The sequence below is a fragment of a genome (genome assembly GCF_019968985.1).
Source record: "MAG: Porospora cf. gigantea B chromosome Unknown PgB_NODE_192_length_30038_cov_118.927, whole genome shotgun sequence".
In the NCBI taxonomy this organism is placed as follows: domain Eukaryota; phylum Apicomplexa; class Conoidasida; order Eugregarinorida; family Porosporidae; genus Porospora; species Porospora cf. gigantea B.
Window position 1 is genome coordinate 1 of NW_027178767.1, and position 21,135 is coordinate 21,135.

The 21,135-nt window shown below is 54.5% G+C and overlaps 7 protein-coding genes across 10 annotated transcripts; 2 read left to right on the forward strand and 5 right to left on the reverse strand.

Moving 5' to 3' along the window:
- Positions 1–403: 403 nt before the first annotated feature.
- On the reverse strand, positions 404–1,765 carry KVP17_004821 (uncharacterized protein; the record flags this gene model as incomplete). The annotated part of the gene is made up of 1 exon (XM_068523349.1): positions 404–1,765. The coding sequence occupies one exon, from the start codon at positions 1,763–1,765 to the stop codon at positions 404–406; it is 1,362 nt and encodes a 453-aa protein (XP_068377396.1).
- A 90-nt stretch (positions 1,766–1,855) lies between these two features.
- On the reverse strand, positions 1,856–2,647 carry KVP17_004823 (uncharacterized protein; the record flags this gene model as incomplete). The annotated part of the gene is made up of 1 exon (XM_068523354.1): positions 1,856–2,647. The coding sequence occupies one exon, from the start codon at positions 2,645–2,647 to the stop codon at positions 1,856–1,858; it is 792 nt and encodes a 263-aa protein (XP_068377398.1).
- A 222-nt stretch (positions 2,648–2,869) lies between these two features.
- Positions 2,870–3,202, forward strand: KVP17_004820 (uncharacterized protein; the record flags this gene model as incomplete). The annotated part of the gene is made up of 1 exon (XM_068523348.1): positions 2,870–3,202. The coding sequence occupies one exon, from the start codon at positions 2,870–2,872 to the stop codon at positions 3,200–3,202; it is 333 nt and encodes a 110-aa protein (XP_068377395.1).
- A 36-nt stretch (positions 3,203–3,238) lies between these two features.
- On the reverse strand, positions 3,239–6,562 carry KVP17_004822 (uncharacterized protein; the record flags this gene model as incomplete). The annotated part of the gene is made up of 1 exon (XM_068523353.1): positions 3,239–6,562. The coding sequence occupies one exon, from the start codon at positions 6,560–6,562 to the stop codon at positions 3,239–3,241; it is 3,324 nt and encodes a 1,107-aa protein (XP_068377397.1).
- Positions 6,563–6,587: 25 nt separating this feature from the next.
- KVP17_004825 (uncharacterized protein) lies at positions 6,588–6,878 on the reverse strand (the record flags this gene model as incomplete). The annotated part of the gene is made up of 1 exon (XM_068523359.1): positions 6,588–6,878. One exon carries the CDS (start codon positions 6,876–6,878, stop codon positions 6,588–6,590), a length of 291 nt encoding a protein of 96 aa, XP_068377403.1.
- Positions 6,879–6,946: 68 nt separating this feature from the next.
- On the reverse strand, positions 6,947–20,037 carry KVP17_004824 (uncharacterized protein; the record flags this gene model as incomplete). 4 transcript variants are annotated; one of them, XM_068523355.1, is made up of 6 exons in its annotated part: positions 6,947–7,335; positions 7,364–9,291; positions 9,322–9,401; positions 9,431–18,567; positions 18,638–19,899; positions 19,928–20,037. In XM_068523355.1, the coding sequence occupies 6 exons, from the start codon at positions 20,035–20,037 to the stop codon at positions 6,947–6,949; spliced, it is 12,906 nt and encodes a 4,301-aa protein (XP_068377399.1). The 4 variants fall into 4 exon arrangements, with proteins under 4 accessions (XP_068377399.1, XP_068377401.1, XP_068377400.1 ...); XM_068523358.1 differs by lacking the exons at positions 6,947–7,335; positions 7,364–9,291; positions 9,322–9,401; positions 9,431–18,567 and having other exon boundaries at positions 18,585–19,899; XM_068523357.1 differs by lacking the exons at positions 6,947–7,335; positions 9,322–9,401; positions 9,431–18,567; positions 18,638–19,899; positions 19,928–20,037 and having other exon boundaries at positions 7,341–9,188.
- A 179-nt stretch (positions 20,038–20,216) lies between these two features.
- KVP17_004827 (uncharacterized protein) lies at positions 20,217–21,015 on the forward strand (the record flags this gene model as incomplete). The annotated part of the gene is made up of 2 exons (XM_068523362.1): positions 20,217–20,867; positions 20,896–21,015. 2 exons carry the CDS (start codon positions 20,217–20,219, stop codon positions 21,013–21,015), a joined length of 771 nt encoding a protein of 256 aa, XP_068377406.1.
- Between the last annotated feature and the right edge of the window lie 120 nt (positions 21,016–21,135).

Below are 21,135 nucleotides of genomic sequence, written 5' to 3' on the forward strand. Positions count from 1 at the left end.
TGGACTTCTAATCCAAAGGTTGGGGGTTCGAGTCCCTCCTAGGGTAAGGCTTTTTAATTCACCCCACCAACATTTACGCGGGTTCGAGTCCCGTCTGGTGTATCATTAAAGGGTTCGAGTCCCGTCTGGTAACCATGTCTCGTAGACAACGTGTTCCTGTCGACAGCTTCTTCCGAGTCGATATCATCAGCCTCTAATGCGGATCTTCCAAGCGAACCCAGTGGAGCCTGAAGCATCAGCTCGGTGCGTGACTTGTCGGTTTCGGACATGAGGTCCGAAGGTTGGTAAAAGCATTCATTTACCCGACAACGAATTATTTCTTGTGAGAATTGAGGAGGCGAAAGCACTGTTCGAAAACTTAGGGCGTTCGTTGGCTATGCTACTGCTGAGCGAAATAGATCACTCAAAGGTTTTCTACTCCCATCGACAACTTTCGCAAGATATTCTCGCGCAGCACCTTTAGTGTGCTAACTGCTTGGCGGTAATTATCCATGTTCATGTGAGGCTCGAGCACCTTACAATCTCGCACCCGTTGCACTCCGCCGGTCCACACATGGGACACCTTCCTTCCCGAGGTGTAGACAAGTGTGGATACAGGGTCGTAGACGGGCTGACATCCGATGTCGCTGAAGTCAACACAGATCATGTCTGCGAGTTTTCCAGTCTCCAAGGACCCAATGTTGTCAAGCACCCCCAGAGCACGTGCGCCGTTACGAGTCGCCATCTTCAGAGCGGTGAAGTCCCTGATGGCACGGGCGTCTCCTGTTTGACTCTTGGCCACCAGAGCTGCGCACTGGATCTCGTCCAACATAGAAAGGGAGTTGTTGGAGGCACAGGAGTCCGTTCCAAGGCCGACGTTACAGCCGGCCTCAATGAAGGCCTGAATGGGGGCGATGCCACTGGCTAGCTTCAGGTTCGACTTGGGACAGTGACACACGTTGACCTTCCTGGCGCCCATCAGCTTGATTTCCTCGTCGGTGCATCGTACGCAATGGGCTCCTATGAACTTGTCGTTCAGGAGGTCCAGCTGATCCAAGATTGCGATTCCGTCATTTCCGTGTTGACTGTGAAGCATGTCGCGCTCGTTGTCGCTCTCGTTGATATGGACATGATACCGAATGGCCGGATTGTGCTCCAGCGCCTTCTTGAGACGGCGATGGTCCTCCACCGAGCACGTGTACAGCGAATGGGGAATACATGTCTGATAGGTCCACAGGTTGTCATAACACGCCGGAGTCGAGACAATCTCTTTCTCCGTCTGCTTCAGGTTCATCTCATGGGCATCTGCGTCTCCAAAATTGAGAACATTGTGACCGTTGTGCATTCGAACTCCCATCAGCTTCGCTTGCTGCAGACCCGCGACTTCGTGAAAGTACATGTCATTTACAGTGGTCGTGCCAGTGAGTAACATTTCTTGCAAGCCAAGAGACGTGCCCAACGTAACGAACTCGTCGCTCATCATCTTCTGCTCCGCAGGCCATATGAAGTCATGCAACCAGGACATGAGCTCCATATCATCGCCAAAACCTCTCAGCAGCGACATTCCCAAATGTGTGTGAAGGTTTACGAAACCAGGCAGCAGACAGCTGTGGTCACCAAGCCACTCCACCTCGCAGGAATAGCGGCTCCTGAATTCCTCAACGGGCAACACACAGACGATGCGATCTCCTTCCACGCCCACAACATGGTTGGTGAGGATTCTGCGCTCGGAGTCCGAGTCTACGGGTACCACCCACGCGGCGTGCAGGCCTTTCATCCTAGTCATTTTTTGCTATTTTCGCTCAATGCGTGCTACAAATTCATCTTTGCACTAAGTTTTTGCCCACGAGGGAAATCAGACACCCCTCAAACAAATTCATCCAGAAGATTTGAGCACTAAATCTCTGTCCAAGTCCTCCTGGAACGCCTGATGACTGCTCAGGGCCTCCTGCTCACGCTTCATCCTCACCGCGTCCCTCTGCACTTGAAGCCAGTCCACATAGTCGGTCTGGTACTCGTCATACGCCTCTTCCAGCTTGACTACAAACTCGCTAAAGTTATCGCCATTGGCACTAGACACTCCAGTGTGCCTAATAGACCGGTAGAACTCCATCATCGTGATTCCGCAGGATCTAGAGAGTGACCCAGCATACGAGTCCTCCGCCTGTGTTGCAGAGCAGAAGGCGTCAATGTCGTTGAGCCACTCAGCTCTCTCGTGCCACGATGCCAGGTCGGTCTTATTGAAAGTTAGTATGAACGGCAGCTTGGTCTTGTAGAGCACGCTGCACGCATAAAGCATGTTGGACGTGAACGAAATGGGACTCTCGCATCTTTTGGTGTCCACGATGAAAGAGACAGTGGTAGGAAAAGAAACGGCGAGAGCGTCGAGAATGATGGATCCTGACGCAGACCAGTTGAACACTTCAATTTGCCCTGGCGTGTCCACAATAAAGTAGTCCACAGCGTCTTTCCGGTTTTCCATGAGTTCCAAGACTTGATGGAACTTAGTGGCAAATAGGTTGAGGCTGGTCATGATAGCGCCGTTAGGGCCTAGTCCGTACTGCTTCATGACGTTCTTGTAGTTGACGGTATCTCTGATGTCAATGTTACAAGGGTAGGGCACAGAGCGAACTGCTGGGTCCAGATTGACAAGGTAAGCTTTCTTCATATTTTGGCGGAGATGTGCCGCAAGCCTTGTCACAAATGTGGTCTTCCCACTGCCAGCCATGCCGATGACCACTATGACTTGTGCCGTGCGGCCGTCATCGACGTGCTTAGGTGACTGGGATATGTGAGGTGTGTATAGGACGAGATCCCAAGCAGTGAAGGCCTCTGCGTACCTCTGGTTCCGGAATCATTCAGAATTTCGCAAAAAACCTCATAAAAGGACATGCGACTGCGCTGCTCTGAGAAATCTGAAGTAGGCGTTTTGCAGGCAGACCTGCTGATGCCCCAAATCTTTAGGCTTCTGATGAACTCCGGGCTAACTAACGGCGAAGGGCAACAGGTGCAGTACGAGGAAACTCGAATGGTCAATGGTCACCCGGTCCTGGTCACTGGCACCACTTTCGTTAGCAGTCGGCAGACCCCAATAGCGGAAGCGCAAAAACCTGCCCGTCGTTGTACAGACGATGAGCTGCGAGAGATGGTCATGAAGAAGAGTTTCCCCACGCCAAAGGCGACCACGCTTGACGAGCCTGAGGCGGAGGAGACAGATGAGTGAAGTGTGAAATTGTGATTAAACATGAGTGAAGAAGTATCAAAAGTTTCGTTGTCGAGGCGTTACGGACGAGTCCACGATGGATGGGGCTTTCTTACGGGCGCTAGCGCCTAATTTCCTCAGACTGACGGCGTCCACCTCGAACCCTGTCCATCCCGAAACAGCCCTGCCGATGTTCATGGAGTTTACCGGCAATCCACTGCAACCTTTGAAGGCATGTCGCACGGCAGATTTGGGCCAGGATAGAACTCGTGTCGGCCGAGGCGGCTCTCCTTGTGGATTTCGTGACACTACAATCGACCATCGTTGACTGCAGCCTCCTTTTCGGCAACACTCAGAGGTTACCGCCTGGATCCGTGTGGCAATAGTTGCTCGACGCCTGATTCTCTGCAGGCGACGCAGAAGACTTGATGGGCCCTGAAGCCTTCCAATACGATAGTTGATGTCCCAACTCCGAGCATTCAGCAGCGGTTTGCTCTGAGGATCTGAAACTTCGACAACGGCGTGGTTGTCGACTGTGGAACACGTCTCCGTGGCTCTGGTGGCGTCGTCCTCGCCATCGCTTTCGTCCTCGCCGTCGTCCTCGTCCTCGCCGTCAGAGACAACTCGTTCAAGACCAACACAGTCGCGAATGTCGGTCAACAGGCATGGAGTGCCAGCAGGCACCGCAGTCATGATTTCCCCAGGCCCACCAGTGCATCTATTGAATCGTTGTACAGGGCCGTTCGTATCGTCGACTTCAAACCGTGACACCCTGTCGTTAGATCTGGCATCGTGAGACCGGTGGCGAAGTAGCTGCAGGGCCTGAGCTGTCTCAATCGAGACGTACCCAGGCCTGACGATTCCAGCCTCGGAAACCCCGGATATCGACTCTGTTGGCTCCATTTGCGGGAGGGAACAAGAGCAGTTGGAAAACGGCAGGCATCTATCCAGGGGCATCCAGAACTGCCCCACTGGGGCGTCTGGGTACGGCTGAGCATCCAAAGATCTCATTGCGGTGTTGTAGCCCACTGCTGTACCCCGCTTAATCCGCTTCATGGCGTTCCCTAGGCCTTCTTGTACCACTTGTGAGTCGTCGAAACGATCATCGACGCGTGGTTCAGACTGGTATTGTTCCAATGCTTTAATCATAGAGAGACCCGTGGGACCGGCTGTTGGAACCAGTGGCTTCTCCAGCTCATCACGGTTATGCTCGTTGTTAACGCCACTGGCTTCAGTTTGCACAAAACGGTCCAGCGAGGCGCTAGTCGCCAGTCCGAGGACAGGAGGGTAGCCTAAAAAATCTCCATTCACCTTGTCACCAAGGTCATCGGACTTCAAACTTCGCATTGCCGGCTCCATCTCGGTGGTGTTTCGGCAGAGGCGGTGCTCGCGGTGCATTACATTAGGATAGAAACCAGGCACGTCCGTCAGCAGAGATGTGAAGCTTAAAGGAAGGTGAAACGTAGTGCCGGAAGCAGCGCGGGATAAAAGAATGAGGTCGTTTGACTCGACAGGTGCTTGGGGCATCCAACAGTTTGGACCCTGCACCATCACCGGTACGTCCTCCTTGGGGACTAGAGCAACGCCGCACCAACCATGGAATAGACTGGCACCGGCAGTCTCGGCACTACAGGGGTTCTTATGCGTCGTACAGGACAGCCTGATAGCGCGCGAAACTAGAACTCGCGCCTGAAAGTCGTCCACTCCGGCAGGCCTTCTGCTAGAGCCCACGAAGCCCGACAGCGCCTTCCGGTCTACGTACGCCTTGCCGTCCTTGACGACGTTCATGCAAGCAGGAGAAAAATTCGGGAAGAACGGAATCTTTTCTGGTCGGAGATCTAGCGGAGCGGCCGTCTGCACCGTACGTTGGAGCCTCCTCCTGGCTCGACGAAGACTGCGAGAGCCAGCCTCGGGATTCGCGGGGTCCTCTGTGTCCTCCGAGTCGTCGCTTGCGTCCGAACTGCTGGCCTCTGTAGTGGCACCTATCCCATTCCGGGTCATCAACTCCGATCTGTCACGGAACAATTCTTCGAAAACATGCGTCTTGTTTTGCGATGGAGTGACGAAATCCAAGAGTCTAGGTGGGCGACTCGTCCTAGCGATGTTGAGGCCGATGATGACTACGTCTTCGCTCTCAGATGATCCGATGAGAAGGTAGTCTACACCTAGTTTTGTCCTTTTCTCGAGAACGCTTCTAGAGGATCGACATATCGCCCACTGAAGGGTAGAAGCTATCGATGAAGTACTTTCAAACGACGGCACCGGAAAGGTCAGAAATGGTCCCTCCTCGGTCCTACTGTCCAGAAGAAATCCTGTGTGGCTTCCGTTGCAGATGCCAGCGATCAGGAAGCTCCATATGGGGTGTCGCGCTAGACAGGTGATAGCATGTCCAGATCGCGATTTGAGGTGCCCAAAATACAATGTCGAATGTGCCCTGAAATGGAATCCGGCCTCGTTGTCCAGGGGGAAAAGCAGTCGCGACCGCGAGGCCTCTACATCCATCAGCGCCAAGGTATCGCCGCCAATGAGGAACGTGCGAGCGTGAGGACCGGGACAGAGGACGCAGGCGTCCATGACCTCACGCCATTGGTCGTCTCTGAGCGCACCCTCTGTCAAAGATTTCCCCATGAAGCTCAGCGGCAGCGTTCCAAACTTGACTATAGCCGTGGGCTTCGAGACGTCAGCCGTCCAGGATTCTACGGACTTGTCCAACAGCAACAGGTGGATTTCTTCCTGAGAGGAAACGATGCCGTCCATTATTCTAGTGGAAGCTCGTTCCGCAATCAGCGACCTGCCTACGGCGTAAAGGGTGGCTACATCACAGCCCTTTGACAGAGGACAGGCCTTCTGCATGTAGCTCCGAACAGTGGAGAATTCCGTACCCTTTACGAAATGTCCCAAGGCCCACTGGTCACCTTTCCACACTAGCACGCCCAGCTTGAGGAAGCGCTTGGGGCATGCAACAACTTTTAAATGCCTGGCATCTGCGATCCCATGATGCCAAATCCCCAACCGGCGAGGAATCAGCACGTCAGCTCCATCCAACCTGAAGGCGACGAGGGACGTGAGCTCCACAGCTTCGTTATGGAGTCCGAGGAAGTTTAAGACAACAGGAGTCCTTGATGGAGCTCGACCTCCGCATGTTAGGAGATCTTCGTACGCGTAGGGAAACCAGTCTCCAGCTGGCACGAAGGCAGACGCCACGCCCACACACTCACCCTCCAGTCGCGACGCCTTCACCAGTCGTCGAGACCGTTTAGGTTTCCGTCTATCGAGTCTGGTGAGAAGGTTCTCGTAGCAGACAGACAGCCTAGGTCCAACAGACTGCCACAACGGCCCTGCCCTAGATGGTGAATGCAGAGCGAAGTCGCGACTACCCATGAAATGGCTATTATTCCACATTCACTCACAGCAACTTCTGGAGTTCTCCGTTGGTGATAGCAGCAACTGTCTTACTGCCATCACCAAAGAATTTACCCTTCACAAAGACCTGCGGAACGGTCCTGATGCCGGATAGCTTCTTTAGCTCGTCTTGAATCTCCGCCTCGTCTGCACGATCATCAATAACTTCATTGTGGAACACATCCAACTGCTGCAGAGCTGACACAGCTCGCTTGCAGTGAGGGCACCACGACTTAGTGAACGCAACGACGTCATGCGCTCGGAGAGCCTGTTGAATCAACTCAGTGGCTGTCATCAGTAATATGTATTTATTTACGTCCTTCTGCCCACACCAATCTAACAAATATATCGCAACGATTCAGATTAAATGAACAGGTTGATAAGGAACGAGTTCCGAACTGATATTGCTCCGGCTTGCGTTTTGCTGTTATAAAGATGGGGCTGCCTCGACGACTGCTGACCTGGAAGATGTAGCGCGAACTTCTGGAAACGCCGACGACACTTCCTCACTTCGAGGAACCACTGCTCCTTTTCTTGCGGAGTTGAGCTTGGGATGGCACGAAGGATCAGCGACACCTGTCTCATCGTGAAGAAGAGCTCGGAGTTAACGAAACGCAGACATTGGTACGCCATTTGCTCCTGCAGCGTCAACGTGCGAAGAGACGTCCTTTGCAGCCGTGAACGGCGTGACCAGCGCTGTGCGGAAAGGAAAACCGGTGCTAGGACGTCAGGTGGCCCAGGAGGCGGGGATGCTGCATTAAACCGACCACCAGACCTCACATTTGGGTGCGTAAAGGGGGTCAATCAGAGAGAAGCGCGCGTTTACGTGCCGAAGAGCTACTCGCACTCCCGGATAGATCGGAGTGCGGATGTTCAACTTCTGGGCGACGTGGGCGGAGGCACGGATGCCCTCGGCCTCCTCCAGGCTCAAGATGAGGTAGTAGCGGTTGTCTGTCCTCCCAAATAGCGGGGAGCCTCCAGTGGGTCCTTCCAGTAGTCCCTGCCATCCCTCAACCATCAACACTACAGTCAATTCATTCTCCGTCACCGTGTCGGTGGTGAACTCGGCGTCAAACGATCGTGCCGTCACCGGCGTGGTCGGCTGCGAGTCCAACTCCAACAAGTCGCTGTTGATTTTCCTTGGGGGAGGGGCATGCGCCAGGCCCAGCAGGTCGATGGTCGCGGCCTGCGACTTCAGCAGAGGCGCGTCCGCTGTGGCAGCCACAGCGTGGATAGCCCGCCCCCGAGAGCGGAGGGTGTTGACGGGAATGCTTGGGGCTGCGAACAGCGCATCGATGGCCTTCTGATTGGCTGGGGGCGGGGTCGTGCGGGGTGTGCAGCCCCGAGGAAGGAGCGCAGCTACCTCTGCAGCGGGGAGGTTGCGGAGGTGGCTGATTCTGTCAAGTAGAACTCGGGATATGGTTTGGGCCTCAGCTTGGGTAATGCTGGGGTCATCTGCGTGATGCTCGACGATGTCCAAATCCAGCAAGACGGATGTCAGCTTCGACACGGGAATCGTACCGTCGGGACGTTTGTAGGCCGCGATGACGTTGGTAAAACGACGATGGTAATCCAGGCTAATCTGGCTCTCACGTGATGAGTCTGGTATCCACTCCATCACTACGGAACAGTTCTTCAAGCGTCTATGCGTTGTGGTAGACCAGGACAGGTCGTAGTAGTTCTGCGACACCCACAGCTCTTCGGGAAACCCCAACCCTTTCGCTCGCTTCCCCAGCTTCCGGAACACACCGAACTCCTTCAGCGGAAAGAATGCTTCGGTTTCCCAAGGACCTCTAGAAAGGTCGTGCAGTGTCCAGGGGTGGGGATTCGCGGGACCCCGACTCCACTTTTGACTCTGAGGGGTTTCCTCTTCCGTTACATGTTCTTGTTCCTGCTCTTGTCGTTGTTCCTTCTGCTGCTCCTGTTCCTTCTCCTCTTCTTCCTCCTCTTCCTCCTCAGCTTCCATCTGAGCCTCATAGGCATCGTACGCGTCGGTGTCGCGCGTAGACCGGACATGAACCTCGTGAAGTTCTTTCAAAAGGAACTCTGCGATCTCCTTGTCCGTTCGCTCGTCCACCGGTAAGCACGAGCGTTCCTTGAGGATGAACTTGTGCCGACTAAGTACCTCGTGCTTCAGATTATCATGACCCGAATGTGACCGTACAGAGTACGTAGGCACAGCGAAGTCCACCTCGTCTCGGAAGACGTCGAGAGCCTCCCTGAGAGCAGCGGGAACCTCGTCCACCTCGAATTCGATGTGTCTGCGAACAAGCTGCCGGTAGGCGTGCTTTCGCCAGATATTACGAACAGACTGCACGCACAGAAGGTTATGCTGCATAGCGTCCGTCTGAATCTCCGCCAAAATAAGCCAGCCACAGAGTGCCTGGAGGACAGCACGCAGATCGCTGTCCGGCACTGCCTTCGACTCTTGCATGTCGCCCAGAGTTAGACTCAGCACGTCATCAGGGTGTGCAGGGGACTCGAGGTTGAACAGAGTCTCGTTGGCTCGCAGGTTTTTCGCTTCTCTCCAAATGGTCTCGACCAGATTCGCCACCTCTGGAGTGGTGGCGATGCGGAGTACCTGCCCTTCGCCAATTCGCCGCATCCTCCACGCGCCTTGAGCGAAGTCCCTAAAAATAAGGTCCTTGCCCAAAGTGATCCAAGCGCCCGCATTTACGGCTTGCTGGATGTCCAAGCCTTGCGTGTGCCTGTGTGAGCAACTGCCTCCACCACCTTACACTTGGTCGTAAAATGTGAACCTGCGATCAGGAGACAATCCACATTGGCTGAGTTTCAGCACTCGTCTCCCGTCACGCAACTGAAATCATGAATCAAGATACATCTCACCAGCAACATTTGTCTGTCGTCTTCGTCAAGGTAGGCGACGCCATCCACCCTAATTCCGAGGTCCAGCAGTGTGTTTGCAACATCGAAGTTCGAGAAGCCAGTTACAAGTGCGCCAGTGTCTATAAGAGCCAAGCACTGCGGAGCCGAGTTAGCCACCTCCTGCAAGAAGCTCATTACTGACCAGTTCGTCGGCAGCACGATGCAGTGCATCACACTGGGATTCGTCAGCAGGCTGAGCATCGTTCCGTCCGTTCCCGACTCGAATTGGCACCTACCGAACTCAATTGGTAGCATGTCAGAGGGCGTTCCAGAAAAGCCCACCCGGGTCTTGAATATTAGGTTGCCTCCTAACTCCTGGCCACAGGCAGACAGCTGCAGTGAGGTGTGCTCCATACACAAAGGAAAAACGATGTTGAGGAGCAGGTGCTTGATCACTAGAGGTTCGTTCCACAGCAGCCGGTAGAGGGTATCGACTTGGTCGGATTCGAGCAAGTCCACCAGTTCAAGAGACCAAAGACGGTTGAATGTGACTGCGTCCATTGTTATGGTGTTGTCGAGGCCTCCGTGGTCAGCCACGTCTGGAGGACGAGGATACTTTGCTAGCAGCATATCGGCCGTCATAGTCTGCACGTCTTCCTCGTCAGGGACGGATAAGGACTCAGCGACACGTTTGGTTCCTCGGACGCGTCCTCCAGCTGACTCTACCCACCTACGGAACTCTCGTACAGGCCTGGATTCCGAAATCTTCACGCCGCTTGCGCTGGAGGACGCTACCTCTTCCAGGAGATTGCTGATGGCGTTAAGGAAGTCGCTATGCCTCAACCCCTGCAGTCGGTAAGCAGCGATGGTGAGCGCAATGAGCACATCAGGATGGCTGAACTCAGAGGCAAGACTCGGCGCGTCCTTGCCCACAAATGGGACAGCCAGTAGCTGCCGGGTGGGTGGGGTGTTGGCGGTAGGGTCCACTTCTGAGGGCAGCAGCAACCCGAAAGAAACGCGATTCACCTTGCCCAAGGAGTGGGGTAGCAGGCTGTTCAGCCACATTCGAGTCAAATTCAGGAGCTTAGCGCTTGATCCCCTGTACTGGTGGTCCACTCTCCGCATGACCTGACCGGCGAGAGGATCCGTAGACGGGTCCACAGCCATCGGCAAGCAGATGTAGTTCATCACTAGTTCCAGATCGCGTGGTTTGTACCCTTTTGACTCCAAAAAGATCACTGCCCACTGAGCTAACACCGGCTTTAGACTCTGCTGGTAGAACGCCTGAGACAGAAGAATGCCATGGGGTGTCGTTTGCCAGGCCCGAAGGCCAATGCCATCCACGAGCACGGACTTCACGTTTTCCAGCACAGCCTTGGTGCGAGGATGCTCAGCGCAACAGGTGACCTTGCCAGTAGAGAAGTAGAATACCGCGTCGTACAAGTGCCAGACCAGTTGCCAGCGAAGTCCGCTCTCCTCAACATGGTCTTCAGCGGCACCTTCCTTTGAAGCCACAGTGAAGTCAAGCGGGACCTTAGTGCCTATGGGCCAATGTAGTTCCGACTTGAAAGGATGCAGCAGAATATGAACTTCGTCTAGAATGAGACACCCTCCTGTAAACAGATCTAAGGCCTGCAGGGCCAGATCCAGTTCTCTGCGCACGCTTCGAATCTGCGGCTCAGAGAGAGGCTGTCCGCTGGCAACCTGTGCGGCTAGAATTCCATCGTCCCGAGTGGGTTTTCGGAGGGAACCTGCCGGTCTTACACCGATCACCTTGCCTAGCACGTTGCGCAGCCTGACAATTTGCTGTTGGCCCTTAACCACAACACGATCTACCTCCGTCATGTTGGAAGCACTTGTTTCTAGAATGTCCAGCAGCTGCAGCACCTTTAGGAACAGGCTTTTCAGGGATGTAGGAGTGGCCATGACAACACTCTTGTTGTCTCTGGCGTGGTGTAGCTGCAGTAGCGTGTCTCGTGTAAGATTCGATGACCTTGAAAACTGGAATGTGACAACTGATTTGCAGATGACTGCTGAGAACTTCTCCCGCACAACAGCACGAGTGAATTCCAGGAGGGAATGAGGACATACCTGGGTGACAAGACGATTTCCATCCGCCAACAGTAGAGCTAGAAGTGGCCCAACTACCGTGGTCTTGCCGGCTCCCATGATCATCTGGTGACAAACGGACCTCCCCTCCTTCACCGCTGCAACGAACTTTGATATCAATTCCACTTGTGACTTTCGAAGGAGAATGTTGTACGCGAACTCAAACACCAAGAACCGAGGGTCCAGCGCCACGAACCACGACTTGTCAAAGGAGGCTGTGTGGTCCTGAGACCATCCTAAGGTCTGCCAGTCCACAAAATCTCCAACGGTGTCGTCCTGGCCAGCATGGGCGTAGTGGCGCGCCTGACTAAGATTGGTGGCCAGGGACTTGGACAGCATCTTTGTGGAGGATACCAACTTCTCCCGCTCAGCCGAGTCTACAGAGAGCGGGTAGCGAGCCAAGTTTTCCAGCAAGTCGATGACGTCATGGAGGCACCGGGCACTTTGAGACCTGCGGTTGACAATCAACAGTACAGTGCCAACGAGACTTAGGATATCGCTGGTCATTTCGGTGGATAGGAACGGATTGAAACGTTGAATGGCAGTCTCTGCCGACTGGCTCATCAGCAGAGTGACGAGGGCATCGAACGACGCTACGGGCTCTGCACCCGTGAGAACGCCGACCTCGTAGCTCCTTGCATGGTGCAGTTGGTCGAGACTGGATACGTGTCTTGCCGAGTTCACGAACTGAGCCACCAGTTTGATACCGGCGTCGACGAAGCGCCCGTCTTGGAGGAAGGTTTTAGTCAACAGCGCCTTCAGCATCTCGGCATACTGGATGACCTTGGCGAGGGCCTCTGGGGACTCGAGTGACCGTTCCACTTCCTCCAGCTGAAGGAAGGACATCTGACCTGGCTTGGACACCTTCGACAGTTGCTGCACAGCCTGAATTTCTGCAGAAAACCTCTTGATAGTTTCGCGCCCGACACGAGTTGCAGAGGATATATGGTTCTTCAAACGGTTGGGGAGGTCCATAGCCTCCTTGCTTGGGGGAGAGCCCCTGACGTCGGACACCAAAGTATGTTGGTTTGTGAACGGCAGCGGCTTCTCAGCCAACGTTGCCAACAGACTCTTCGTTATATAGGGCAGAGATGACTTCTCTGGATCACCTGGCGGTACATCCATGTGGAATTTGCGACAGAGCGACGCGACGTTGACAGGCCTTAGCCGTCGACTTTCGCAGCCGAAGTCGGAGGACAAGGAAGATGTGTGAAACGTTCGGCAACCTGGGTCCATCGGGAGCACCCATGACGTGACAGCCATGGAAGGGCACGGCCTAGTGTTGGCTTGCAATCTCAATCGGCCACCCTCGTGAAGACTCCTCAGCGTACCGAACAGAGACTCGTAGAATTTTTGAACTGGCTCTGACTGCTTGAAAACGAAGCTGTCCCTCCAACCTCGGGTCTTCCCCTTCTCTCTGGGAATGGCAGGCATCTGTTGAATGATCTCCGGGTGATTGGCCAGCACTCTGAGAGCACTCATGGCACTCGACTTCGCCCATGTACCTACCAATCTCGTAGCGAGCACTCCCCACAAATACGCTCCTTCCTGTGGGAGGACCGACGCCTGAATTTGTCCAGTAAGCAGACAATAAAGCGTGAAGAAGTCCGTGGTTGCGTTCAAAGGGCGGCGGTTAACGAGATCTAAATAGTACTCCAACGCCTCGACGCCGTTCAAGGGGCGATCCGGTGGCTTGAAATGAACGACGGCACCCATGATGGCCTGGAGACCGTCGGCGATGGATCCAGACGTCTCGACACAGGACTGATCGATATGACCGTCATAATCGATGATCTCAGGGATTTTCGGCGTCCGGAAGGACAGCTCCTGCAGCTCTCGAGATCCTTCTGTCAAATTAATGTAGTACTGCACTGTTTGCAGACGGTTGCCCGTCAACGGATGGTTCTCCACCGACTGCGTCCACTGGGGTCCAGCAAGATCGATCAGCGCTCGCAATTCCGCCAGGGACAGACGACAGTTGGCGTGCACGTAGCTGAGTTTCACGAAGTAACAGAGCAAGTCCTCCTCGAGGCTCCAGGATGGGAGCAGCGAGAAGGATTCGCTGTCTTTAGGGGGAGTGGTGGAGGCCTGACCTTCTGGGGCCGCCGGAATCGAAGTTCGGCGTCTTTTCTTCCTCCCTGTTACCTGGCGCAGCCTTTTTGTGACGTTCTTTCGTATCTGGTTGCTGGACTCGGAGATTGCTACAAGACCCTGCCTATGAGCCGTCAGAAAGATCTTAAGTCGAGTCGCATGGGCGTCAGGGTGGAAGTCGTAGGACGCGTTGAGAGAATCCAAAGACTGCCATAACTGCTTCTCCTCAATTGTAGGCGGTTCCCCACTGAACAGCGCACTGGATTCCATCAACCTCCAAACGTCAGCGTACATTCGTGCCATAAACCGCTGTATGACCAAATAGAGGCCGGCGCCGACAGTGGTGGTGAACAGGAAGGACCTACTTGAGTGCACAGGGTAGAGGTGGGTCCTCACAACGACCACGTCCTGAGTCGACCACTCATCGGACTTAGCAGGGGGGTTCAGGGCATTCATCGAGGGAATCGCCTTCGGCGAAAGACATCCCAGATTGGCTAACCACTCCTTGTTGCTGCAGTCGAGAACGATACTCGGGGTCAGAGCGGCCAGCAGGTGCTCCGAACGGGATTTGTCAGCCAGGGAGTCTGCCTGGTGCAGACTGGAGGAGAGCGCAAGGCGAGCGGCAGCAGACATGTGACCACCTTCATTGCTGGTGGTGAGCGTCTCCAAGTCTAGATTGCGAGATACTCTGACTGGCTTGGCTGTGGCTGACACCAACAGGAAAAAGTCGCCGTCATTGTTCTCCAACAGCAGGGAATTCTGAAGACCGCGAATCAAGTTTGCTGTTAGCGATGCCGGCGAAATGCGTCTGTAGGAGACGTAGAGACCGGCATGCTGATCGCAAAAGTACTTTACCTTCACAGTTTTGTCCGTCAGCCCGATCACCGACGGAGTCGCTCGGAATGTAAGCCCCAGACGTGGCATTTCGATGAGCTCTACTAACGGTGCAGCAGATTCAACTGAGCGCCAGGCCTGCAGGTAGTGTCGATTTAGGACCGAGAAGCACTGTTTTCCGTATGCGTGAAGGTCGGACGACTCCAGCGGAACCTCTGGAAGGCCAGCAGGGTTTCCAGCTAGTCTGACTGGAGGTCCCCAGACGAGAATGTGGCTCCTCTCCTCCACGCGAAGCAGCGTGTCTACAAGAGGTTGGAAGTCGGCGTCCATCTGATCGAGGTTCAGTAAGGACAGCACAGCCTCCTCATCAAGGCCCCAATTCTGTGCGTTGCTTCTGTCGGCGAGGGCCAGGTCCATGAAGCTTCTCTCCGACTCTGGAGCCTCAGTAGGAGCACTCTTCTGATTCAGGGGGTATCTGCTTATGATTGCACAGGCTTCTCCAGGATAGGGAGCCTGTGACTTGCTCTCAATGAACGCGTGTTGTGACAGCTCAGATGTGGGCAGAATCTGGATCTGAAGGGCAGTAGGCTTTGAACCTGACACACCCAAATCCTCGGTCGGGATTCGACCCCAAATGGAGACAAACGAATCCGGCTCGCCAGAAGAACCTACAAGGACAGAAGTTCGACCGTCCTCCGAAAAGTGCACACCGGCGTTTGCCCGCTGCCAGAACTCATAGATTGACAGCAGACACGACGGGACCAGCCCCTCGAGAAGTCTTCTGGGTACGAAGACTTCAGTTCCCAGGCTGGGCGTGGTTTGACGCGTAAGTACTAAGCTCGGTTGCCTGGGGGGAGGAGGATACGCGGTGGACCCGCCCTCCAGCAGAGAGACTTGTGGGCCTTCCCACACGCTAGTGGCGACCATCTTGTCTCCAATGTAGGACCGCGCCGAGCAATGGCAGTTGCTGCTGTAGACTTGGACACGATAGAGACGGCGTCCATGTTCATGAATGGTGAAGAGCTCCACTCGAGGTGGACGTCTGTGCACCATGATTTCCAATGGGTGACTTGGCAGGCGCACATCAGGATCCGTCGACGGTGGAACGACATCAGTAGATAGACGCACAACGCAGTTGGAGATTGGGTCTGCGCGGTCTACCATGAGTGCGGCGCTGGGAAGGTGCACAGACCGCCAAGGGTCTAAAATTGGGCCCACCCAAGAGTGCTTTCCCTCGGCCTTGAAGGGAATGGGGTTTGCCATCAGACTGCGGGGGGGATCGGCATCCGGCTGCCATCGAATTAAGTCGTGTCGGTAACCAACCAATCGGCACCAGAACCGTTGACGGGTAGCGCTGATCAGGGCGCATTGAAAGCTACTGTTGTCATCAACCTCTCCGAAGATATCGACGAAGTCAGTGAAGTCGTTAACCCACAGCTCCAGCACTTCCATGCGGTTTCTGCGTAGGCTATACTTGCCCCTCTGCAGGTCGATTTCAGTTTCCGCCAACTGGCCTGTGACCCAACCCAACCACGCCTCGTACTGCTCTAAACACTCCTTTGCTTTGGTGGATTCCACGTTCTCTTCCTTCAGACCCGAACGAGCCCGCGGCATTATGGCACTGATAAGCGAACCAATACCGCTGGGTTTCTTGCTTGGCCCTTCGTCCACGTCTTCTGCAACTCGACACTCCATGTCGTCCAGGATCGTGGGAGCAGCGGCATTCATAACTTCCACCAGTCCCGAAAAGGGTCCAAATCGTCCACCGCAAAACGTGCGGAGTTCAGACCACGACAGAGCCTCTCCTGTCAGCCCTTCCGTGCGAGTACCGGTGAACGTCAGCGTTCTCACAGCGGCAGCGAAGACTTCCGAGGCTTCGGAGGGATTGCTTCGTAGCCAGGTAACAAGAGTTCTTCGATGGTTCTGCAATATGCCGTAGAGTTCCATGTCTGCAACGCCCAATGCGTCGTGTGGCCCTGTTTGGGGGTCCTTCTGGCTGCTTTCGACCTGCCCCTTCGGTGCTTCTACAGTAAACCGGTGATGAGCCAGCACAAACAACGTAGAGACCGTCAGAATGGAAACAGTCTGCAGGTTGAATTCCGCCGGAGCCATGTCTGCGTAGAGCAACGCGATGTGTGCGTGAAGTCGACACGCCGCGTGCAACTCGGCGACTTCCACTGCCCTCTTAGCCCACGCTTCTAGGAGAGGCAGCACCTGCTGATTAAGTCGGTGGCGAAGCTGCTGATGTATCTCCTGCAAATTGGCCCTGGCTTCTGGCATAGTTCGCAGGCCTCTAGCACAGGAGGTGTGGCCGGAGACAGACTTGAGATCGGTTGGGCCTGTGATGTCAAGCAAGCGCATATCCTCCTCTGACACCGGCTGTTCCTGCTCCAGAACCCTGCTTGCCTGTTCCCAGTAGCGTCCATGACGAAGTAATACCAGCACGTACCGATCAACGTAGATCAGCATCCGGATCACGAACAGGAGTAATTCCGCTGAAGAACCAATGAACTTTCCCGTGTCCTTGTCCAGTGCCATTTCTAACATAGACTCTAGGCAGTCAAGAACGACATATGGCGAATGGGTCAGTTCATTGAAGAGCAGGCCCAACGGTGTCGCCAAGTGCTCTCTTGAATCGGGCGGAATTGTTGCAGGCTGGGCCTTATGTACGGTAGGCAGCCACAGAGACGGCTCGAACAGCGACGCCAGCAATACGTGCTGGAGGTCTGGATGGACTAGCGCATCGAATCGCGTCTCATCTGTGAAAAACTGGAGCAGCAGCGGGATCCTTAGGTACGGAGCCGTCAGATATTGCAACAGTAGCTCCACGTCCGATTGAGATAGCCTACCATTGAAGGTCGGCAGCGATTTCACGTGCAAAACGTCTTCTTCGGTGCCTATGGGCGTCTTGTCTTTGACAAGGTTCATGGGGTCGGCCGCAGAGAGTGGAGCTCTCGATGGGGAACCGCCAAAGAAGTCCATGAAGCGGGTGAAGATCGTGGAGTTTTTGTCCTTCGACTTTCGCTTGCGGTCTACGTAGGCAAGGCACTCAAACGGTCTGCCGAAGGCCTTAATATTAACCTGTCGGTTCTTGCGAAAGTCACTGTGGCACAACCACAACAAGCGTGTGTCGCTCAGAGACCATTGCTTCGCAGGTGGAAAACTTCCCACGTCAGGGCAACAGAAGGCCTTGAAATACAAGACTATATCCCTATAGTAGGCCAACTCTGGCAGCACCTCCAAGAAGTAAGCATCCTCGCCTGTAAAGCATTGGCCGAGAATAACTGGGCTCGATTGTGCCTGGTAACCGATGCCAAGAGATATTTGCGCCAGAAGTTGAAGCTCGGCATGAAGTGTTAATGATTGCTCGAACTGGAAAATAATCTGATGACGCGGAACGACACTCCTAACACTCCGGAAGTAGTCCAGAACCTCTCCCCTGCACACAGCCGCTACTGGATCCAGCAGCAAGAAGAATTCCGATTGCTCAGCGAAGAAGGAGGCGTCAATTCCGAAGGGCTTCAGTAGCCCCTTGGGTCCCGGGGCAGTGCCGGTGAGATGCAGGCTGACGGGGCTTGGCGCGTCAAAGGCAACTTTCCTCAACACCGCATCTGATACGGCGGACAACTTCGAGAGCAGCACAATTCGCTCTGCGTCCAATGTCCGAGTCGCCTTTAGCGCGAGAGATGAGACGATGAGAGAGCGAGTCATCAAAAAGAGCAGCCTCATCAGCTCAATCTGACAGCTGCGGGACAGGGATTCACTTTCGTAGAAACAGAGTGCAGAGCGGCTGGGGTCATCAAGAGGCAGAGGTCCCGGCAGCAGAGTCAGCACAGTCTGCCGCACTAGGTGATACCTAAGAATCGCCGAGTGCTCCAACAAGGTTTGCTGGTTGTGCATTACCGTATCCGCGTCCACCACGCGACGAAGACGCATGCAGTAGTCGTCGAATGACGTGATGCGGGTGAGCCTTTTGTCGTGGAGGTTGACCGTCGCCCCCATGATGTCAACAGGAATCACCAAAGCAGGCGGCACCGGCGTTCCGGCCACGAGGCTGGTGTCAGCGTAATCGAACCGAAACGGTCCAAAAAAAGGGAAAGCGTAAGACGAGTTAAAGGATTGAACTGAATGAAATTTAAGATCAATGCTCGCCTTTCTGTTCCGTGTGAACCGTTGAAAGAACGGCTGGGAAACAAGGAGACCCAGCGCCCAGGTTGGTCTCCTGTGGAGTTAGCGACGTCTGCACTGCATCAAGTGTCGTTTGAATGACAGACTTCGTCAGATCTGCAAGTTCCAGCGGGTTGAGAACGGTGCATGTGCCGACATTCCGAAGAAGAAGCGACACCGAAGAACCGAGCCTTCTTAGGATAAGCTTCAGGATTTGGTGGTGACCTCGTCGAAAAGTCGATGCTCCCACCGTCTTGAATTCTCGTGTTACACAGAGTAGCATTCCCAGAGGAACCAGCACCTCCGTTACCCACCTGCATTCCAAGGAGCCAAGTCCTCTGTCGAACCCCAGCAAGTAATGGAGGCAGCCCAGAGCAGTGTCGATGGCGCGTCCTCGAGTGGCTACCGCTTTGGCGCGAAGGCGGAAGCTCCGGGGTTCGTAGTAGGCTTGTCCGGGACCGTCCATTCGGGTAGAGGGTACCTGATAATCGCCAGCATTCAAGGACTTGTTTTCTACCCGATCGAAATCGAAATAGTTCCAGTTTTGGTAAAACGGTTTCTCATTTAGGTAGGCAAGTACTCGGGAGTAGAAACACTCTACATTGCGACCGCCTCCAGGATACAGTAACGACGCGAAGGCCATGCACCAGAAAGCGGAGTGAGAAACGCGACTGAATTCCACGTCCTCCAGCACGACGAGTGCGTCTCGGTAGAGGGTTCCTATGCGGTCGTCAGCAGAGCCAATCATGAACGGATGGTAGGGCGACCCCAGAGGGCTGGTGTTCACGACGGCCAGGCAGCATGCGCCCGAGCCGGTTCGAGAAACTACTATGACGGTGTATGCAGACCTCTGTTGATTGTAGAAACCTGCTGGAATGAGACAGTGTTGTCCCGCCTGCAAGGCGGAGACCTTAGTCGTCGCCGAAAACACCAGAGCAGCCACGGCGTCGGTTGGAGGCGGCGTGAAGCCAGTGGCGATGCCTGTAGCGCTCCCCAAAGTCTGGAAACCCGTTGCTACCAACTGGGCTCCAGCCTGGACTTGTTTCTGTCCAGGAACCGTTTGCATAATGGCGCTCGTGACGGAGGAGACTCCCACGTCGTTCGACGCCGAGGCCGTTCGGCTGTGAACGGCTGCGTGCACAGGGGTCCAAACCGTCAGCTCGTCTGACAACTGCGATAGGCCTTGTATGGCACTGGATAACCTCTTCGTCCACAGTTCATGTTCAACGACGACTCCTTCAAGGGATGTTTCGACGGCCTGGAGGCACTTCAGAACGTACCGAGCAGATCTGAATCACAAGAAAATCAGGCACCCACCTTGAGTGCGCTCCTCGGTCAGAATTTGACAATCCATACGCTTCCGGCGGCACTTGGTATGCTGGCGCGGCGAGCTCGAGGAACTCGAGGGATTGCCACACTGCACTCATCCTTAAATAAGTCCGATTATTGTCGATGCGTACCATCGATGCCAATGGCAAGTGAGGCGCTCGTCGGACGCGGCATAGCATTCAGCTGCTTCCGGGACCAGGGAGAACGTTGGATCCTTTCTTGGGTGTTACGCACACCTTGAAGACGAGTATGGCAGCACATGCACCTTCACTCAGGCATGGCAGGACAAATCTCGTTGAAGTTCTGGGCAATGTTGGCTCTCTTCGGAATCGGACTAGTCTCTCTTCTGCTGGTACATTCGTCCTTGCTTCTCGCCGCAGTGGTGATGCTTGGCTGGTTGGTGTCGTTGTGCTTACATGAAGGAGGGCACGCCATCTGCGCCTATTATGGTGGAGACTGGACGATGGACGACTCCGGTTACCTCCGGTTGGATATCACTCAGTACACAGACCTCACCAGCTCTGTCATCATACCTGTAACGATGCTTGCGCTTGGAGGCGTGCCGTTGCCCGGGGGAGCGGTGATGATCCATCCGGACTCGCTACGTAATAGACGGTGGAAAGTACTAACAGCTCTGGGTGGAGTGATTGCTAACCTCGCTTGCGCTGCCGCACTCTCTATCGGCTTCCACACCCTCTCTCTTGTGCGGTCGGTGACTTATGCACACCTGGCCTTGGCCCTCATGATTTACCATCAGGTTATAGCCATTGCCATCAACATTTTACCTTTACCCACGCTTGATGGATGGGCGGCACTGGAGCCCTTCATCCCTGAATCGTTTCTTCTCAAGAGAATTCTCCGAAATCGGTGGCATGCTCGATCGGTAAGCCTACTGGTCTTTCTGGTGATATTCACCTCTATGTACTACGTAGGTGCCTGTTTGTATCCTCAAATAGATTCCTGGCTTTCGGAAGGGAACGGAGTTGATGCTGCTATTGTTTGGCATCCCTGCGGATGCAATCCGGTCTGGAGCTCAGCTTTTCCAGAGTGGATTTGGGGTAACTAAGCTTATTTGACATCATATCATACGTCGTACCAAGATGATTAACCACAAGTGATTTTAGCACGTGTCTTCCCGAAAGACACATGAATCATCAAATTCTTAATGCACGTACTTGCACCGAAGCCTTCAACCG